This window comes from Malurus melanocephalus, unplaced genomic scaffold (assembly GCF_030028575.1).
Source record: "Malurus melanocephalus ecotype Western Australia unplaced genomic scaffold, MMel_1.1 scaffold_24, whole genome shotgun sequence".
In the NCBI taxonomy this organism is placed as follows: Eukaryota; Metazoa; Chordata; class Aves; order Passeriformes; family Maluridae; genus Malurus; species Malurus melanocephalus.
Window position 1 is genome coordinate 2,681,824 of NW_026623256.1, and position 21,006 is coordinate 2,702,829.

The 21,006-nt window shown below is 43.4% G+C and overlaps 1 protein-coding gene across 2 annotated transcripts in view; it reads left to right on the top strand.

The window, feature by feature from the left end:
- Positions 1-21,006, top strand: part of SETD5 (SET domain containing 5) — a 65,033-nt gene that overhangs the window by 24,858 nt on the left and 19,169 nt on the right. Inside the window, exons 2-16 of one of the 2 annotated variants that reach the window (XM_057390298.1) lie at positions 1,011-1,185; positions 4,982-5,087; positions 5,958-6,169; positions 6,488-6,546; positions 6,948-7,135; positions 8,177-8,215; positions 9,752-9,994; positions 14,306-14,454; positions 14,793-14,910; positions 15,304-15,413; positions 15,699-15,945; positions 16,133-16,213; positions 18,547-18,813; positions 19,646-19,966; positions 20,451-20,693. In XM_057390298.1, coding sequence (XP_057246281.1) covers positions 1,115-1,185; positions 4,982-5,087; positions 5,958-6,169; positions 6,488-6,546; positions 6,948-7,135; positions 8,177-8,215; positions 9,752-9,994; positions 14,306-14,454; positions 14,793-14,910; positions 15,304-15,413; positions 15,699-15,945; positions 16,133-16,213; positions 18,547-18,813; positions 19,646-19,966; positions 20,451-20,693 — 2,454 coding nt within the window. In that variant the 5' untranslated portion in view covers positions 1,011-1,114. The remainder of the gene's footprint in view (positions 1-1,010; positions 1,186-4,981; positions 5,088-5,957; positions 6,170-6,487; positions 6,547-6,947; positions 7,136-8,176; positions 8,216-9,751; positions 9,995-14,305; positions 14,455-14,792; positions 14,911-15,303; positions 15,414-15,698; positions 15,946-16,132; positions 16,214-18,546; positions 18,814-19,645; positions 19,967-20,450; positions 20,694-21,006) is intronic. The other variant, XM_057390299.1, reaches the window with a different exon arrangement.

The following is a 21,006-nucleotide window of genomic DNA, read 5'->3' on the forward strand; positions in this document are numbered from 1 at the left end:
TCACCATTTTTCCTTGTTTTAGGAGCTACCTTTGCTGCGTGCCGAAATGCAGCCTCTCTCTCTGTTGTGGGGGGGTTCTCTCGAGCTGTGTAGAATAATAGCTCCTTTATACTCATCTGTGTTATTGAGGTTATTTACATAACGAGGAGCTGATCCCGTTTCACCTCCGGCCGCCATCCGACCCTTGGAAGTTGGCGTTTCTGGGCGATTTCTCTGGCGGCCGGAGCAAAGCGCTGTGGTCAGCAGGGAAGGTGGAGCCCGGGCTTCCCCGGCACGGCCCCGGTGCCGCCCTGACTCAGCCCGGATCCGCACACGCAGCCAATGATCCCGCCGTGTTCCCAGCACCCGGATGCCTGATGTGGCTCTGCCGTGGGGAGGTGTCAGGGACAGTGGAAGCTGCTGTGTCAGGGCACACTGAGCCGTCAGTCCGGTGTCCATGATGGGCCTTGTGGCCGAAGGGAGCCATCAGTGGTGTGAGAGCAGCTGCTCTGCTGGTCTCACTCACCTGTGCTGTAGGCCCAGCGAATACACACACAGACTGATCTCCAGGGAGAAGTCTCAGCTCAGTCCATCCTGGCTTTGTCTAGTTGTCCTCACAGATGGGGTTTTGCCTGCAGCATATCTGGGGAAAGAGTTAGGAAGTGCTGATGGARGGCTGTGGGTGATATAGCTGCTGCTTATATGCARAAGGAGCTAATAGATTACTTACCTRGTAATTAGTCCTAAGTTTACTTGGGGGAGGGGGGAGCTCTCATTATCAGCTTTAAGGCAGAGCAGCTCATTGCATGTCAGTCCAACACTGTAAAAAAACTCCAACCCCCACCCTCCACCAAACAACTACCATCTACCTCTTCCCTGGCCCCACATATGAAAACAAAGTAAAAATGATGTGGCATGTCACTGATGGAAATCTGTTTCTGCTTTTCTTTGCTGTGAAAGCCTTCTTTAGAGGCATGCAGGGAGACCTCATCCCATAACGGAGATGCAATGCTTTGTTTCTACCCCGGTAGGTTTCCCCATGTCCGTGACGTGTTGGCCGAGGCTCTGCGGCTCCTCTCCGCCCTCGGAGCGGCCAGTCGCTGCCCTCTGGACTCCGTGATCCCCGACGGGCGTCATGAGCATTGCAATCCCTCTGGGAGTCACCACACCAGATACGTCCTACTCCGACATGGCTGCAGGATCGGAGTGAGTGTTACCCCACGGATGAGGAGAAAGGAGAACGGGAGGGTGCCAGAGGGCTGACCTAGAGTGGGGCTGTAGGATTGGTGCCGATCCTTTCTCCGCTCAGGAGGAAAGGGCTGCTGGTCTGCTGCCTGTGCCRGAGATGGGTGTTAACAGATGCAGTGTTATGGAAATTGGTAAGTGTGACAGAGGATATGGGGAAAAGGAGAATTCCAACAGTATGAGGCACTCAACCATGGGTTTTATATCAGCTTGAGTAGTAAGTCTATACTGAAGTGCAGGCAGTTGTGTGTTTGCTGTACCCAGGCTTGACATTGGCAAGGTACAAGCCAGCTCCTTTTTGAACAGCTATAATGTGAGGGATCAGTGTGCTGAACCTTCCTCTCAGTAGAGTCTGCTAGCTCAGACTTGATACCAGTCTTGTATGACTGATTTGTGGACACCTTTGGAGCTTGACAGAGATGTGAGACAGCATCAGCCTGTGTAGGCACCTGTATTTTGTTTCTGATCTCTGAGCAGCCTCCAAGGAGCACACCTCAGAGAGTATCCTTCAGAGTCCCCACCACAGGACCATATGCAGGGCTCTCACTGCAGCCATATCTCTGAGGCCTGTTGGAGGGATCTTACCATTTCTCTTGAAAGACTCTGCTTCTGCAGAGTCAGGAGCATTTCAAAATCAGAAAGTACTGCACTGTGATCTCTTCTTAAAACCCTTGTTAGAATGTTGTCAGCTCAGATATGAGACTGTTTTTGTCRGGGACGAGAGTGAGGGCTGAAGTTATTGTTGTGTGCTTCTACCTCCTGCTTGCCTGCATCCTTCTTTGAAACACAGGCTGTAGTATCTCTTTTACAAAAATTTACAAATGGCATTTTGGAGATAGATTTCTCCCATGTATTATTTAAAAGTACCTACTGTGCACATACCTGCATGTCACATGGATCAGCGTAGAATAGAAATTGCTCCAGACTCTATTAATTTTGAGCTGTAAGAGCATTGGGCTAAGGTATGAATCATTGTTTTTTCCCTTCCATCTCACCCTGATTTGACTATGCATAGAGTTTGACTACACAGTCGCACTCTCTGCAAGACTGCTAATGCTCTTTTTTGTCTGTCTTGGCGCTGGCCCCATTCTAGGCATTCTTCTTCGTGATGTTTCATTCCATCCTAAAGCCCACATTTTTACATGTTGTTTTTAAACGGGGAATCAGAATCTACTAAGTCACTCATCTGCAGTTGTTACACGATCCTTCACTTTTCAAGATCTAACATTCAGTATTGCTTGTCACCCTGCTTCTCCCACAGCAGCACTTTGAAGACTCAACATGCAGGAATTTTAAACTGTTTATGACAGGAGGAAGAGTGCTAAATAGTTTGCTCATGTACTTGCTTTCAGAACTGAGCATGGTAGGGAGAAGAGCCAGATGTGTCTGCGCATGTGTCCCTTGTAGCGTTTAAATATCAAAAAGACTGACTGTAAACCTTCTGCAAAGCATTTTCTTTCTCCCATGTAAGAAATTTGTAGGTCCAGCTRGAGGCTAGACTGGAGTGCTTTGAAAAAAGGCTTTTGAGGATTTTTGAATTGGTTTCTCTGCCTGTTTTCTAAAAATTGGAAATGCCAGGACTTTATTCTCTAGGCTTTGCATTGATGCACTGTTACTGCCGAAGTGTCCTTCGTGGGTCTATTCAAAGTTAAGGCCATCCTTCACTTTGCCTTTGAAACTCTCTGGTTTGATGCATGAAGTCTGGTGTATGTGTGSTTTGTACCTCTTGTAAGGGATTGATTTCCAAAATGTGCATCACAAAGGTAGTGGGGAAGGTAAAAGAAGAATTAGCTGATCCTCTTYACAGGCTGAGCTTTAGCATCTTCGCAGCCTCTGGTACAGAGAGAAGGTGAAAATGGTGTAGGGTGTTCATCTGTGAGTAACATGGAGGCTGCAGAGTAGTTCTGTTGTGTTGGTCTGAATGCATATTGGAAGTTGTGGAAGCTCCTTGGCGTGCTGCTGCTGAGGAAACATGGGCCCCAGCGTTGTTGCCCCTGGACACCGTTGCACCAACAATCCTAAAGTTTTATTGCTAATGCTTGCGGCAGCATTGCTGGTATTCCAGACTGACTGTGGTTAGGAATGTGGGTGACTTGGACAAAGAACATATCTGCTGCTTAGACTGTTTAGGCTCTTTTCCTTCTAATATCGTTTTTGAAAATATGATTAAACCTGGATGGATTTCATGCTGTACCAATCTGGAAGTCCTAAAGAAGTGTTGCAAAGGCTGGATTATGTGGCAAGCTCTACATGGTACCTTTTATTAAGAAATATATTCTTTGAGAGAAATCACCACGTATATTTACTGCTTCTGACAGTTTAGCTGGCTGTAGTCAGATTGAAAACCAACAGAATTTATTGTGTCGTGCACCTAAATCCTGAGCTACAGAAGTGTTGTTTGCATAAGTGTAAGGTCTTCTGCTTTCTGCAGTTCTTTGTWCAATAAATTATTGCTCCTTTATGTTGCGAAGACAGATCCACCTTACTCCAGAATAAGGCAGAAGCTCAGAGGTTGGTGCCTTGGAGAACAGATGAGGTTGAGTGGCAGGGTGGGGCAAACTTCAGCGCAGCAGAGATTTCAGGAGCTAATAGGAAGTCCAAAGGTCATGGGGTTACTGATCTTGGGTGGTGCCTAAGCACTGCCCCACGCGTGATCGCTGGCCATTGTTTGGTGGTGCTTGATTCACGCTGACCATGTAGGACCCACTGAGAATCCTGTGAGATCTCACCAGAGCAGCAGAGCTCCAAGGTAAAGTTTTGCGTTTCTGTATTTTTCTTCCCTGCTTGCTCAGCTCCATGCTATAATTTTGATGAAGATTTAATCTGCAGACGTGATTCAGTAATATTCTTCTGTATCCTGATACAGGCCCTACTTCTGATCTGTGCAGAGGTTATCTGACTTGTATCTTCTGCTTGTAACAGAAGACAGCATGTTTCCTTGCTGGTGTTCTGTCTGTAGCCTCATTATCTAACATCCCCTGCATTGAATTGCAGSTGTCCCTTCTCTGAGTAGGGTTTCTGCAGCTTTCTGCTGAGGATATACCTTTGATTTTTAGCTGTTTTTTTTCACCACCCTGTGGTGGAAGAGTGCATTGTACCTCAGCMGCAGATTTCCTGTTCGGCTCATTGCAGGTTGCTATATAGAAAGCACAGGGTGAATCTGATCTGTCTGTGGCCGCTGTCTGTCCAGGTCATGGATTTTGTTGCCTCTTTTTAACAGAAATCTCCAATTCCTAGTAGTTGCTGTCAGGATAGCTGCAGGTTTCATGCAGGCTTTTTCACAGGWCATTGGACTCAGTAACAATTGATATCTGAGGGAGAGAGAAACAAGCGCAGGTGCAGGAAARCTGCTTAGCTGCAGTTGAAATAAGCTGTTGCAGAGATAAAATGGCAGTACTGTTCAGTGGCTTTGAGATTAGGCTAGCTGGGTTCAGATGCGCGTGSTGAACTAGACCCAGTTTCCTCAACAGAGAGGAAACTGACTTCTTACATGCTAATTATCTTTTTAACTTCCCAGATTGAGACCCARTTTAATGAGTTATATAGGGTGGCCCTTACTCAGTTCCTTCCCTCCGAAAGCAGGTTCATCCTGTACAGCTTCTGTACACATGATGCTTGGTGAAATGTGTAACACCACCTCAATTTCGTGAAATTTCTTCGTTTTGAGCTCATGTGTTCAATAGAAAAGAGCTGTGAAATGCTGGCACTAAAAAAATGATGTTGTATTGATGGGATTTACTTCTGGCCCTTTCTGCAGCCCAGAGTCTGTGGAAGCTAGTCCAGCTGTCAGTGAGAAGAATGTGTACTCCAGCCACGGCTATGGGGCCACCCAGAAACACAGCTATCGCGGGCTGCCTTACGCAGTGAGTACTCTCTCTGCAGTGAATCAGCTCTTTACTGTCTACTTTTACTCTTTTCTCCTTGTTCCATAGTTCTTTGCCTGTTAAGCCTTAGGAGTTTTGGCTTATTTATTAGGGAACACTAAGTTAGAGCTGAGTTCTGTCATACATTTTTCATTTCTGTGTTTATTGTTTGTGAAGTCTTGCATACTCTACAGCAAGCTTTATTAGCGTTCTAGGTGATAGATTTTTAACTGAATGAAGTATATGAATGAAGAGTGAATATATATGAATATATAATATTTTCCTGGTGGTAATTTTATGCCCCATTTGGTTTATTGTGCACTATTTATACTTCTTTCAGCGGCGCAGATTTTCAAGTGGTAACTTAAAGAATCAAGGAGCAGTCAGGAAGAGTGAGAGCATAGCTTGAAGCTGTGGGATGAACAGGGTGTCACGRAATCACTGAGGTTGGAAGGGGCCTCTTGAGATCACAAAATCCAACCTCCCTGTTCAAGCTGACTCAGCTTGAACAGGTTGCCCAAGACCATGTCCAGTTGAGTTTTGAATATCTCAASAGACAGAAACTYCACAACATCTCAGGGCAGTTGGTTCCACTGTTTAAACMCTGATGTCATCTCAGATTATTAGCTGTACAACAACTAATGTTGAAATAGCCAGGTTGTTTTCATAGGTTTTGAGTTTAATTCATTGGTGCTGAAGGAAATAATTTACATGTTTCAGAGCTATTACTGTACCTTCTTGTAGGCTGAGGAATTCAGGCTATTGTTTTACACTAGTTAAATATTAACCTGGGAACTGTGGATTTGGGACTTCAGTTTCTAGGCATCGTATCTTCATGTTAAAAGTAGTACTGCAAATACTCGTTTTCAGGATCATAATTATGGAGCCCCTCCTCCTCCAACGCCGCCAGCCTCTCCTCCTGTCCAGACCATTATACCTCGTGCAGAACTGAACGGCCTGCACTCGCCTGATGAGGAGAACTCTGCGGATAGTGAGAGCTCCTCAGAAGGAGAATCAATTCCCACTTGGTGCCACTGCAGTGTCTCCCAAGATGGTTTCCTCCTCAAGTGTGAAAAGTGCAGGTAAGCTTTGGTGCAGTGCAGATCTGGGCTGCTCCTTGTTGACTGCTCATACCAACCCGTGTCACCTTTGGGCTGTGGGACAGAGTTCCTTTTGCTAACTGGAGCATTCTTTCCAGTGCTTTACCCAGTATTGACCCTCCTCCTTTGCGTTGTCAGCCTGACAAGTGTTGGTGGCACCAGGAGTGGAGATGAGGATGTTAAATCGATGTTCTTATCATCCTGGGCCCCACTGAGGGCACGCATCTTGTGACATCCTGTTGAATTTCAAGTGACTTTACTCCTACAAACCAGCTTCAATTGTGCATTCTCCTTTGGCAGAGGAATGAGCAGGGGGAAGGTGATCAGACTTCGCCGCCGGAAGCAGGACAACGTGTCAGGTGAGTTTGTGGTTGTAATTCTGATAATGGTGACTTCTGTTTTCTTTCTTCAAGACCTTTGTCTTYTGGATGCTGTAATGATCTAACTGTGATCAGTGCCTGCTAATGTTCTTTGCCTCCCAACCACTGGGATTTTCTTCTCTCCTTACGCTTCACCTCATTTAACTCTTGGGAAAATCAGATTATCTTGTGAACAGAAAAAGAAAATTTTCATCAGTGCCATTCTGTGACATATCAGGAGTTTGGGACACCTGTTCCCAATTAGGGTGGGAAAACAGGTGGTAAGAGTTTGGTCAGTGAAGAGTTCTGCAGGTGCAGCAAGTTATTTTGATGAAAGTGGATATAAAGGGTAAGCTCTCAGGGATGAGCCACTGTTGTTAACGAAGCGCCTGTCTCTCTAGGCGGGGACAGCAGTGCCACTGAGAGCTGGGATGAAGAACTCTCTCCCTCCACRGTGCTGTACACGGCCACGCAGCACACGCCGACCAGCATCACGCTGACCGTCAACCGCGTCCGCAGGAATAAACCCAAGAAGAGGAAGAGGAGCACAGAAAAGGCTCGCACTGCTCCAAAGGCCAAAAAGATCAAGGTATGTGGAGTGAGACAGGATTACTGCAGTTCCTGCCAYATGCTGTGCAGTGTTGTTAGGAGCAGGTTGACAAGCTGGCAGTAGACAAGAAACTTTTGTCCTGTCAGGAATTGCTCTTTCTGGTGTAATAATGGGACGCCTTGTATTTGTGACCTGCTCAAGTACGTGGCTGCTGGTTTAAAAATTACCTTGCTGGAACTCCACCCTTATTTCCCAATGCTGTCCATTCATGCTCAGAGCTTGGACTCAATTACATATTTTTTCCTTTTGCTGTATTAGGATTTGGGGAAATAGCTTTTGAAGTCTGTTTGTGGCAAAGGGTCAGTCTGTGAATGGAATGAAAAATGAAGGGAGCRTGGTATTTTTTAGCAGGCTTTGTTGAGGAATTTGGGCTGCAGAGCTTCTTGGCACTGTTCTTCAGGGACAGAGATAGTTACTGTGTGGAAAACTATGTAGGTAGTGATGAACATTTGTTGAGGGATGACTTTACTGTCTTGTTTGTGAGGGTTTGGGCACTGGAATAATTTTGAATTGCTTATATTGGAATGCAAGCGTGTGAACAGCTGGTTCTTTCCYGTCACCTTACAGCTTTACCATGATTTTCCACAGGTTAGATTTCTCTTGAAGTTCTTCTGGTAGGCACTGATTAAATAAAACACCGGGGGCAGGAGTTATGTGAGGTCTGGAGGGTTTTTTTTTTTTTGTTGTGAACCAGCTTGATTCTGTTGCTGGACATTTCTTGTATCAAAGCAAGAGGGGTTAGTCATGACTGTTTTGGTTTTGATCTTAACATTTTTACTAAGTGTCAGACAGGCTTTTTTAGTTCAGAAATCCARGCCATCAAGTTTTTCAGCAGTTTCCACTGGATTTGCATTGCAGAGTCTCTTTTTGTTCAGGTTCATTGTTTCTTGTGTAGGTTTTCCTGTAATTCCTGCCATCTTGAATTGAGGATTRGAGTAAGTTTTAGTGTGGTTCTGGGGTCCCTATTCTGAGGAATTTACAATACTTTGTTTTTTCTCTCTCTCCTTGTTTGGGGCACAGGCGTTTCGTGAGGGCTCACGGAAGTCTTTGAGGATGAAGGTGAGTAGAATTGACAACTTTCTTGTGATGGTSGTGGGATTTTTTTCCCCTTTATTTTGTCCCTCTTTTGGTTTGCCTGGGGAATTTCTGATTGTGGGACCAGCCTTGTAATAAATTCAAACCTTACAATTTACCACAAGGAGGCCTATTCAAAAGGGTATCACAGGAATTGCCCCTTGRACCTTCCATTTGCTTCTGATAGCTTCCAGTAAGATAATGCAATCCAGTTCCAGAGGTGATTGATTCATGGCACTTGGGAGTGGGGTGTTTGATGTAAGGGGTGTAGAACTGGYTGTGGCTGCTCTCCTGTGAGGGCAGTTATTGTCTGATTGCACCAAAGCTGTTTCAAGCTTGGACATCAAAGYAGTTCACAAGTTGAATGTTGTGAGTCCCTAGTGGTGCTGCCCTGTTTCTCTCCACATCCTCTAGGGATGGATGGGACAATGTATTTATCTCTGACTTCCTGCAGTACTGACAGGCGTGGCCATCGAATGGGAAGGTTTTTTTTTTTTTTTTTGACAAAAAAGTGGACTTGAACTGTGAGCTAAGTGTGTTTCTAGAAAAGCGGGATGCCTTAGGGTTTGCTCAGTCCCACCTGACTCCAGTTCTGTAGCTGGCAATGGCTTCTAGCAGGTGGGTCAGAGGAAAGAGGACAATCCTGTGGAGTCCTTAGRCACCATCTCCACACTATGCAAGTGCCTTGAGAGGGTAAAAATGCATGAAAACTCCTGCTGTTTTTCATATATATGATTAAAATAATGATTCTCTTTCACTTGTCCTTGGCACTAAGACCTCAGTATCATATGTGTCTTGGTGCTTTATGAAGTGAGTTGAGTTGCTGAGCTCTAGAGTATTTGTTGAACTATTTCAACTACTGTCAAGGAATGAAGCTAAACTATTTTTCTTTCTACCAGCTTCTGTTTTCCCCCCTTTACAAGACAGTCTAAACGGATTACCTGATCTTGCCCTCTCTTCTTTACTCTGCTTAGGACTTGCAGTTTAACCCTCTGAGTATTAGCTTATGCTCTGCATTCAGTTTCTTGAAACTCTGGTGACCATTTAGCTAGAAAGTTCAGGACTATTTTTGGATCAGTCACTGCAAAGATTGARATGCAGTCAGCATCATCTAGCATTATGTTAGATATGAGTGGGTTGACYGTAGGACAAGCCTACATGAGATTTATTTGCCTTTGTGTGTTCTGGGCCTTTGCTTTTTTTAACGTACCTAATTATTTTTCTAAAGTGGCTTACATTTTTTTCTGGCCTTGTAATAGCCTAATTTTATTTTATGTAGCAGTGCCAAGTACCAGCTTTCTAGAGGTCTTAGTCCTGCCCAGAAATCTCAGTAGATACTTAAGTGCCGCTGTTGTACAGTGTTCTGGAGGGTGCAGATGCTGAAAAATATGTCCTCATAACCAACACTTACAGAGCTTGGAACAGATTTGCCTTTTTTTATAGCATATTAATGTGCTTGGAGCACTGTGGATAGCTTTTCCTGCTGTGTACTAACCATTCACTCTTTGCTGTTTGGTGCAGAATTCCCCTTCTGAAGCACATGCCTTGGATGAAAACACAGCTGAAGGGTGGGAGAATCGGATACGCCTCTGGACAGACCAGTATGAGGAAGCCTTCACAAACCAGTACAGTGCTGATGTGCAGAACTTGCTGGAGCGTCATCTAAACTCTAATAAAGACTATGTGGGCAAAACTGCTATGCTTGACACAATCAACAAAACAGAGCTGGCCTGCAATAATACTGTTATTGGGTCCCAGATGCAGGTAAGAACCCACAAGACTGAGGTGGAGTAGGTTAGGGCATGGCTGAGCAGTCTCGTAGATCAGACCAGCAGGCACAGGTTTGGTACACACTGAATCAGAAATAATGCCTGTACAGAGAGAGATTCACAAATATTTACATTAGACCAAATGCTAMGTTGGGGATGTTTTGCACAGTTCTGTGATGTGGTTAACAGGTATTTTACCATAAATACTTTGGTCAGTGAACAAGTTGAGGCAGAACCAGATCTGTCGCTTGCTGGAGATAGGAAATTTCCTGCTTTCCACCTGAGTTTTCCAGTCACCTTTATTTAGTTTTCATTTAATTTCTTTACTCGTGTTGTGYGGAAGGCTATTTTAAAGAACCTTTCAACATTATTTCAGTATTTTGGATTATTTGGACTGTGGTAACTTCAAATACTGCACAACTAAATCTGATTTTAGAAAACTGRTATCTCCCTAACTTTCCAGTGATGTGTGGTGGTTGATGTCTTGCCATCTTTACGGAGTGCATGTAAACAAGGAAAAATAGGAAAACAGTGTGTTTCTGTGGTTTATGTCCTCCCAACACTTGGCTGCTGTTTCATTTGATCTGTGCTTTGTTGAGCAGAACACAGCATTCCTACACAGTTCAGGCTTTTCTGGGGCTTCCTTATCCAGCAGAATGGAGATAGGTGCATCTGAAAGGGTGGGCTCCAAAAGGGAAGTGGGGCACCTCTTCTGTAGGAAGGGTGCGAAGTCAGAAACCTGAATATCGGGTGTATGTTTGTGCTTGAATCATTCTTGTTTATATCAACTGACTCACTCAGTGAAGCTCCCTCCCACCTTTCCCTCTGCCTTCATGCAGGTGAAGCACTTCAGGCAGAGCACAGATACTGCCAGTAAGGGAGAGTGCAGAAAGAGGACTTTGGACCAAACTTTCTTCCRTTCTTGACTCTGGTTCTGCAATAAATAAGATTTCTTTGGGGGGGTTGGGGAGAAACACTTCTTGCTGGCTATGTGAGTAGCCTTTCTAAAGACAGTAGCTGAGGAAATACAAAGAGGAAAAAGTTCTAATTCTCTAGAAATCCTAATACTTTTTGAGACTAAATGTAACCAATTCTGTCTGCCTCACATGGGTTTTAGGAAACGACCTGAAACAAGTAATTAAACACATACTGTTTCATGACATGTGTACAACAAGACTATAAAAGATACCATGCATAAATGTGCTTGTTCTTGTCATGCTCTCTCAGCCTCTCCCTTCCCAGTACAGACATAGGTTTTCCCATAAGGAAATGTGGACAGCATTCCAAATCAGAAAATTCCAAATGTGGTACATCCCAAAGAAACAAAAAGGTAGAATCTTGCAAAAGTTCATAGTGATCTGCAGTTACTCTAAACAAGCTGTTGGTAGGTACTTGACATTGCACATTCTAGGAAGGCATCAAGGGRCATTGTGGCTTCATAATTCCTCTTGGACACTGAGGAGAGACCAGGTGGCTGTCCTGGGTTCTGCTTGTCAGCTCCTCCTCCTSTTGTCTCTGCTCAGAAGGTGGCTGTGGAGTGTTGTGAGGAGGGAACCTGCACAGGTGTGGAGCACATGCTCTCATGCACTGCATTCTGTTTTTGTTTCATTCATTTGTCTTATCTTTGGTAAGTTCTCAGGCAAACTGAGAAGSCTTCTAGGTTTGCATCAGTTGTCTTTTTATTAGGTGTCATTATTGAACATAAAAATAGCTTTTCTTGAGATAAGGGAAAATAGGTACTTTGAGGTAGAAAAGAATCAGGAGACTGTGTCAATATGCAGTGTGTAGTATCATCACTGCTACCTTTGACCATGAAGACTCTGGAGAGAGGAGAAAGGAATAAAAATAATGTTTTGTATGCCCTGCATACTCTAACAATTGAGAGAGAGTTGTTTGACTTAGGTCTGCAATGATGCAAGTATATATTTTTTTAAAAAAGAGATTGAGATACGACCTAAAAGCCTCATCAAACCAGGAAGAGTAGGGAGAGATGGGTTAAAAGTTTTACATGGAGGGTATGGGATTTTGGTCATTGGAATACTTTGGATAAGACAAGAGGAGGTGATCTCAAGTTGCACCAGGKGAGGTTTACAATAGATATTAGTTGTTTTGTTGTTTGGTTTTTTTTTACCAGAAGGGTTATCAAACTGGTACAGGCTACCCAGGGAAATGGTGATGTCACCATTCCTGGAGGTATTTAAACAATTTGTGGATGTGGCACTGGGAGATACGGGTTAGTGATGGACCGGACAGTGGTGGGTTAACAGTTGAACTCAATCTTTTCTTACCTGAATGATGCTGTGATTTTATGATAAATGAGTTCTCAGCTGTCTTAACGATGCAAAGGGAGAGTTGTGAAAATACGATGCTGTTTAGTGTTATGAATAAAATCCTCTTAGTCCTGGCTACTGCCAGTTGCTCGACAAACTGAAAGCTGTGAATCATTTTCCTGACTGTTGTTGCCAAACCAAACCCAGGGTTAGTATTTGCCCTTTGTTGCCTCTGATAATTGCTGACTTGAGCTCAAACCCCTGATTGATTTCACATTCTGAAGTGAAGAGCGAAAGGGCCTTTATAAAATAAAGCCACTGAGTATTATGCAGATGTTGCTCTGCAAACATATCAGAACAGTTTTGGCTGATTAGCCGTCAGCAATCCCTAGCCTAGGACATGAATAAAATCATTTGTTCTTTTCACACATGAAAGCATGGCAGCTAATCCTCTTCATATTTCTAAATTCAGAGAACGAAAACAAGCTGAGCTATGTCTTACCAGAAGAGCWATGAGATCATTCTTGTTTCACCAAACTCAGATAAATAAGTTTTACAGATGCAGAACTTCTCTTTCCTTCATGGACTTTCTCCTCCTCTCAACCTCACCAACCTCACCTTSTCCCACCTGTGTTCCCCAAGCTGTTTTCTGGCATGAGGTAAAAAGTAATACAAGTCAGTCATGGGGCAAAGGTRAAAGTGAAGGCTGCAAGACATTTACGTGCATCTCTGAAAGATATGATCTCACTGATATTCTTAGTATTGATAGAGTAGTAGAACAGTTTAGTGTGGGAGGAACTACTGAAGGTCATCTGGTCCAGCCCTCCTGCACAGGGCCAGCTTAGGTGAGAATGTGTAACAAATGAGTCTGGGTTCCCAGTGCTGAGTGCTGCCTTTAAGACATAAACTTTATTTTCACAAGGTTAAAATGTTGTGCGTTCTGTCACTGTCCAGGCTGAACCCCCTTTTAGTATTTCTGTCCATTTCAGCTGAGAGCTCAGTAGCTGTTTCCAATGAGAGTTCGCTCAGGAAAAGTTGGGAACTTGCTTTTAGTAAAATTTTGTGGTTTAATCCTAATTTAGAGACATGATTGTCRTTATTGCTGAAGTCAGAGCACTTATGTCTCAATTCACTCTGGAAAAGTATTAAAACTGGGTCCTTATGAGCAGTGAATAGAAAGCTTAGGAAGAAACAGACACAGCACTGGTGGTGAGGCAGCCAGTCATCTTCACATAATCTTTACTTGCAGAGAGGTTCAGGTCTGTTAAGGAAGAAAAGTACTGTTTTTTTAATGGAATAAGCCTTTCCTATGCCCTAGTGCTTATAATATCCATTCCATTATTCCATAAAATATGTTGTATTTGGATGTCTGTATTTAAAGAATGTTGTTGTTTCATACTGTCAAGGCACATTGTTGTTAAAGTCCATTGCAATAGAGCTGTAGACTTCAATGTGAAGATGTTTCAACAAACTGTCCCTACTTCATTAAAAATGTATTTCCTCGTGTTAAAAAAATTAAAAACCAACAGCACTGGCTGAGAATAGAGATGTAGAGAAGTTTCTGGATGGAGATGGAAATTGCCAGCTTAAGTCTTTGGCCTGTTAGCTAGAATTTATCGTCCTCTGCAGAAGGAAAAGCATGCATTTTTCTCTCTGAATGTGTGACAACCCACAATTTAGGGAAGATCTGAATTATTCTGGCTGTGTGAAAGTGGCCRTAATTGCTGAGCAATTCCCAGTTAGTAGCAAGTGACAGGTCTGGTTATGCCTTCTAGCTGCTAGACTGAAATACTCGGTCTGATAGATTTGTCAGACTTACTGTTGAAGGAAAGGAATAAATACTCTTAGCTTTTGATAAATATTATCAAGGTAATTGGTCATTATTAAATTATTACAGAGTAAACAATATATTCACCTGGCAGAATTTCTGTGTGTTGCTATTAGAATATTTTTTATTTTTAGATAGGTAAAATATTCTTCATGAATTAGAGGCCTTTGGTTCAAATTATCTTCTTTTGCTCTGGTTTGTGTTACAGCTGCAGCTGGGAAGGGTGACTCGGGTTCAGAAGCACCGGAAGATCCTGAGGGCAGCAAGAGACTTGGCACTAGATACCCTTATAATTGAGTATCGAGGGAAGGTTATGTTACGACAGCAATTCGAGGTCAATGGGCATTTCTTCAAAAAGTAAGAGTACTATGAAATGATTGCTATGAGAGCATCGTGGCACAGAGAGACTGGTGTCTGTATGGGATAGTGCTCACTTATTKGGATCTGTCAGCTGTGCCACCCATAGAAATGTGAAGTGAAATAGATCACCTCAGCTTGATGCTCTGCTGATGGACCAAACTCTCTGAAATGTCTTAAATTGATGAAAGTTCATAAGCCCCCAGAGCAATAGTGCTTATGGAAGTGCTGCTTCCAGTGAAGTGAGGGATAGGTGTTAAAAACAGTGAAGTGAGGGATAGGTTTTAAAAACAGTGCTGTGGATATTTTGGGATTGAGATGTTCTGTTGTTTCTCCAGGCCATATCCCTTTGTGCTGTTCTACTCCAAGTTCAATGGCGTTGAGATGTGTGTTGATGCCCGCACCTTTGGTAACGATGCCAGGTTCATCAGGCGCTCCTGCACTCCAAATGCAGAGGTAAATGCTCTCTTCATCATCACTGTCATTGCAAATATGTGTTTTACATAGGCTTAGTGCTTTCCCYAACTTAAAATGCACAAATGGGGTAAATTCTCTGTGTCTCTTGCTTGTTTGATGGTTTATGCTTCGAATATGAGAAAGTTTGGGAACATGTCTTTTATGTCTTTCCTTTGGCTGCACAATGATACTTAGGGTAAGCAGGTRGTAGTAGGTGTAAGTGGAAAAGCACAGGATGAGACAAGAGCAGTGAAGCAGGCTTTTCCCTGTGGAGAATTTGGGATAATTATTCGTGGAGTAGATATGAGCTACTTTGATGAAGGAGGCTTCCCTTTTGAAAGTAGCAAATGCAACCCATGGTGATCTCAGTTTCTTTCTACTTTGTTGAACAAGGTTCGTCATGTGATTGCTGATGGGATGATCCACCTGTGCATCTATGCYGTTGCCACCATTGCCAAGGACACAGAGGTTACCATCGCCTTTGACTATGAGTACAACATCTGGTGAGTCCTTCACCTCGCCCAGGAGCTCTCCACTGCCCTCCTGGACTGGACATCTTCCTCCAGCCCTTTCCTCGCATTCTACATATTGCTCCGTTTTCTACTGAATTGCATTTCCCGGCTATTCTGTCCAGTTCTGCTGGCATRTTCTACAATAGAGGCCATAAGGTAGCCTGCTGTCCTTGCTTTGGCACGTGGTGAGATGTTTAGTAGGAGATGCATTGAATGTCTCTATGCAAGGGTTGAGAAATGAAGAGTGACACGAATTATGTTTGTGTTTTGGAGCAGCAATTATAAAGTGGACTGTGCGTGTCACAAGGGGAACCGGAATTGCCCTGTGCAGAAACGTAGCCCAAATGCTGCAGAACACCTACCTCCACCTGTTTTAGGCACACTGATTGGGGCAGAAACACGCCGGCGAAAGGCCCGTCGAAAGGAGCTAGAAATGGAACAGCAGAGCATTGCATCCGATGAGAACAGCAGTCAGCAAACTGAGGAAGTTCCTGAGGGACCTGCAGCAGTCAGTGACAATGAGGTAAAACCTTTGGCCCCTTGTTATATGGTACCATTCAGTGTTGCAGGAGTCTGATCCAATAGCATTGGAATGTGCAGAACAGAAACTGGGGGGAGCATTTTTTAAACCTTTAGCACCTTAAATTACCACAGAAATCTTGGTAACTTTAAAACAGTACTAGGTTACTAAATCTGGRTTTCTCTCTCAGGTGCCAGAGAAGGAGGAGAAACAAGAAGGGGAGAAAGAGGAGCCTGTAGATGAGCAGGGAGCCTTGGTTCACAGTCGACGGGCAAGTACCTCTCTCTGTCTGGGTATCATCCCCCTTAGGACTTGCTGGACCAGCAGGTCCAGTTGGTTATTTCACTTGTTTAAACACAAATACCAACTGTTAGTGATCTTCAGTAATGTGATTAACAACRGAAAGWAAAAAAAGGGAGTAAAAAATCATCCAGGCTGACTCCACATCACAGGATTTATATTAGGGTGCTGCWGATAAGGAGATACACAATAGATATGTTTCCTCATTGAAAGGTTTAACTGTTACTTTCAGGGCTGTTCTATAGTCTAAATCACACCATTAACAAAACTATCAGCACGAGATTCCAAAAAGGTAATTGCACCTTTGTTCCTGCTGCCCTTCCTTATTGCCAGTACAAGAATTTATGGCACTATACAGAACCATAGCATAGTTTGAGTTGGAAGGGACTATCAAAGGTCACCTAGTCCTATCCCCTGCAGTGAGCAAGGATATCTTCAACTCAATCATACCATGCAACAGAACCTGATTTTTCTTAAAACTTGATCATTTTTGGTGGGTTAGATTTCTTAACAGCTATTTTTCCTATGTATGGTTTCATAAACATGTTGCCATGTGGGAAAAAGGTAGGATCAAGTTGCAAAAGTTAGTAAGAGGGGTAGACMACCAACAGTGCTATTGGCACTTAGGAAATCTTTGTGCTTCCAAWTTCCTGTTGTCCTAAACAGTCCTCTTGATCAAAATATATCTTAGTGCATTGAGTTCTTGGATAACAGTCCTTTTTCAGCCTTCATCTGTACTGAGTAGAGCTGGTTTTTTTTTTTTTTGGCTTCTTATGGCTGTTGGGATTGTTGCCTGGATTAGAATGTTCTGTGCATGTGAATGGAGCTGTTCTGGCTCTTAATTCATTAATTTAAATAAACAAGAAAAAAAATCCAGACAAAAATGCAATTACACAATTAAAACAACCAATCAACCAGAAATCCAAGGAAGAAAATCAGAAAAATTGCTYTCATCCTTTTACCAGCCAACAAATGTATCAGAGCTAGGAATTCCCTGTTTTTCTTTGCTCACTAATATGATAACCTATCTTCCACTAATCAGAGATACGGATCTTCCAAGTGTAAATTTCCTGAACATGCTTTAAATGTTAAGATAGTGCAGCAGTTTGCAGAGATCCATCCAGCAGAGAGATCCTTGGATTATCTCATGGATTTTTTTGGAACAGATGAGATAAAGCAGTCAGTTTCTATTGAAACTTGAATGAGAGCAATCATCCATCAGATTGGCCTTAAAGCTTGGAGGAAAGATTTCCTTTTAATGCAGGGAGGCTGATCTCTTTTTGGGACAGAATAGTTCAGTAAGTCTGAGTGAAGTGTTAGTTTCCYGTGAGCCTCTAAGCCCTGTTCCTGTAGGTTGCACCAGTTAATCTGCTTTAATGCGATTCAGTTTTCTATACTTGGCACCAGGTAAATACCCATATCTTTCATTTCCCCAGTCTCTCTTTGTATGTGTGTCTATGTGTGTGTGTATGTGTGTTTGTGAAGAATTTTTTAACAGAAAACTGTAGAGATCAGGCTGTTGACAGGGACATGACAAGTCTCAGAAAACACTTGACCCCACTTCTTTAAAACCCAATTGATTCTTGCCAGTCATTGCAATGTTATTGTACTGGGGTTTTTACATGCAKAATTACCCATTATTTCTGACACAGCCAGGTGGTAAGATTTCCTGTCCTCTCAGTTTACCTAATAATGGACTTGTTTTGCCACTCTGTTCTCTCATGTTCTGGTTTTCTTATCCACTATGTAAGCTGCTTAGACCAAAGCTTTTATTTYTGAGCTGGGTCATCTCCTGATAGTCTTCCCAGGAAAGGAATGAATCTGGAACATTTTAATCAGTTTGTGTGGTGTATGACACTTGCTGCAAATTACTGAAACGCTTCTGTTGCCCCTGGCTTTTGTTTGGTTTTAACGTTTGGTCATTAGCAAGTACCTCTATTTGTTTCCAAGTCATCTCTTCACTCTACTTATGCTTTCTTAAAGTTTTTTATTCTTCAAAATTATGCATTTCCTTGTGGCTGTTCTATAAATATAACTCAGTACTATCTAAGTGGTCCTATTTAAGAACAAAGTTGAGTTTTTCTACTTGCGCTACAAACACATGATCATGTTGTTGTTATTCTGGAAAATTTGCTGTGTTGAAAAATGCAAATAACTGATAAGAACTGCTTCTCCCTGTCCTCTGTCTGGCTTTTGTCATTGCTGTTGGACGGGTGCTGTCCTGTTGCTGCTTCCCATATCTGTTCTTGCCTTCTTTATGTACATAATTCACCATGCTTACTTGAATTTACCCTTGTGTTGCAGTCCCGGGAAGACAGGAAGGTAGAAGCCATCATGCACATGTTTGAGAACTTGGAAAAGAGAAAGAGGAGACGAGAGCAACCATCAGACCGGAACAGCACTGATGCTGAAATCAGYGTCAATTCTGAAGCTCCTGAGCTGGAAGAAGTGAAAACAGAAATTCCTGAAACTGAAGATGGAAGTTCAGCACAGAGTGCTCCTCCTCCTCCTGCTGTCTCCAACAGTACCAGCAGTACTGGGGTGAACACACGACGGTCTTCACAAGTAGCGGTAAGATGAAGATAGAACTGTTTGCTACCTTATACAGAGCTCAGGTGCAACCATATGTGATCATAAGATCATCTGGGTGGGGAGGAGTTTTGTGRACTCTAGTCCATTCTGAGTCAGGTTTGGACAACTCTGAAGCTAGACCACGGCGGTCTGGGTTTTACTCAGTCTTGTCTTGAAAACCTCCAAGGATGGAGATTGCACCTCTTCCAATTCATGATTGTTAGGTTGGAAAAAWTTTTTTGTATATGAAGTCCAAAGCTCTCATTTCAGTGTATGTTCATTGATGCACTTCTGCATCTTAGTGGCTTCAGGCTGTTTGTAGGAAGACTGCTTTTATATCCTACTCAGTCCTCTCTGGGCTGAACAAGCCCAGCTCCATCTCCAGGTGACCCCCTTTTGTACTGGTGGGAGCTTAAATTGGATGTATAAGTGTAGTGATAGAAAGTTCTTTTCTTTTTGTTTGGGTTTTTTTTAACCCAGTCTGCTTTGGATGCATGTGTTCCCRTTTTATGGCAGGGACCAGACACTTGCCTGGAATGCTCCATGTCAGCTCAGGTCAGGAATAAGAGCAGTTACCTTGAGACAAGCAGCAAGTTTCCTATTGCTGCTTTCTRCCTAAAGACCCATGTTCTGTCCTTTAAGAACGCAGAAGACAAAACGATAATGTGCCAGTGTTGAAGGGTCCCCAAGGCCATCTTATGAACCAGCACAGAGTCCAACAAGATTTTGAGAGTCAGGTAGTGTCAATAAATACATCTCAATTCTTGATCCTGTATGCAGAGAAAAGGAATACTTTTAGAGGTACTTGGACTAATGACGTTTTATTTTGTAGGATGCTGTGCCGGAAAAAACAGTGACTAAGCCAGCTCCAGCAAAACCCTCCAGGCCCCGACCAAAAAGTCGCTTCTCTCGATACCGGACCAGTTCAGCACAAAGACTGAGAAGGCAGAAACAAGCCAGTTCCCAGCAAGCTGAACTCGCACAGGCTGTCCCAGAGGAAGGAAGCGCTGCCAGCTTGGTAACCACAACAGATGTCAGTAGTGTGGAAGGGCCAGGAGAAGGCAGACAGTTGGCAGGATCTGACCCAACTGCTATCCTGGCTACAGGATCCCAGTCTAATCGAGCTGCAGTAAAGTACCCCAAAACAAAAAAGGTAAATATGATCAAGTGCTCAAAGTTGGGATGGCAGGCTGGGGGGTATTCATTTAGGGTGCAGCAAGCAGGTTAACTTAGATTTAGAAGACCAAGAGGGAATGTGACTGCTGCTGTCATGTACAAGCTTGGATAAACTTGAAAGGAAGGAAAAATTGCAGAAGCTAGCAGGCAGCTGCCACATAGTGGGCATAAATTAGCTATTAATACATTTAGTTCTGTGTCTAGAAACTAGTTTTGAACAAGGTGATCAAGTTTTTGGAGAACCTTCTAATAAGATGAATGAAGCATAAAATCAAGCTACTTCTGTAACACTGGGCTGTGTCTCTGACAGGTGAGMATTGGGACAGGAAGCCCTTCCTGTTGAGGAGGGAAGTTTTAGCATGTGGGCTGACCTGAGCATTGCTTCCCCATACACCATTGTGCCTATTGCCTTTCTTTATCACCTGTGCTGATTGCACTGATGTRTGTGTTTCCTCCTTCAGTACCTTGTTACCGAATGGCTGAACGACAAGGCAGAAAAGCAGGAGTGTCCTATTGAGTGTCCTCTGCGCATTACCACAGACCCAACAGTTTTGGCAACTACCCTAAAYATGTTGCCAGGTCTCGTGCACTCCCCACTGATTTGTACCACACCTAAACACTACATTCGCTTTGGTTCACCTTTCAACCCTGAGAGGCGTCGAAGGCCCTTTCTGTTGGATGGCATTTAYAGCTCCTGTAAGAAGGTATGTTTGTTTATGTCTTACCTTCACACGATGTATACTCATCTTACTGGCCSTCTTGTAAAGTTGTTGTGTCCTTTTGGAGTTTATTTCCATGTGTTCCTGCTGAGTTAGTGTGTTGATGCAGTGTCCAGGCTGTGACTGCCAACCTCCTTGCCAGAGTTCAGTTTTCATCCTTGCCTCTTCCCTTGGTAGAGCCATTGTGCTGTGACTGCCCTTTTAGAAACATGTGCTTTCAGATCTGCAGTGGCTGTTTATTAATCYAGCATACACAATTCAAAGAGTGATGATTGGTGCCCTTAGAAAGTTTTATGTT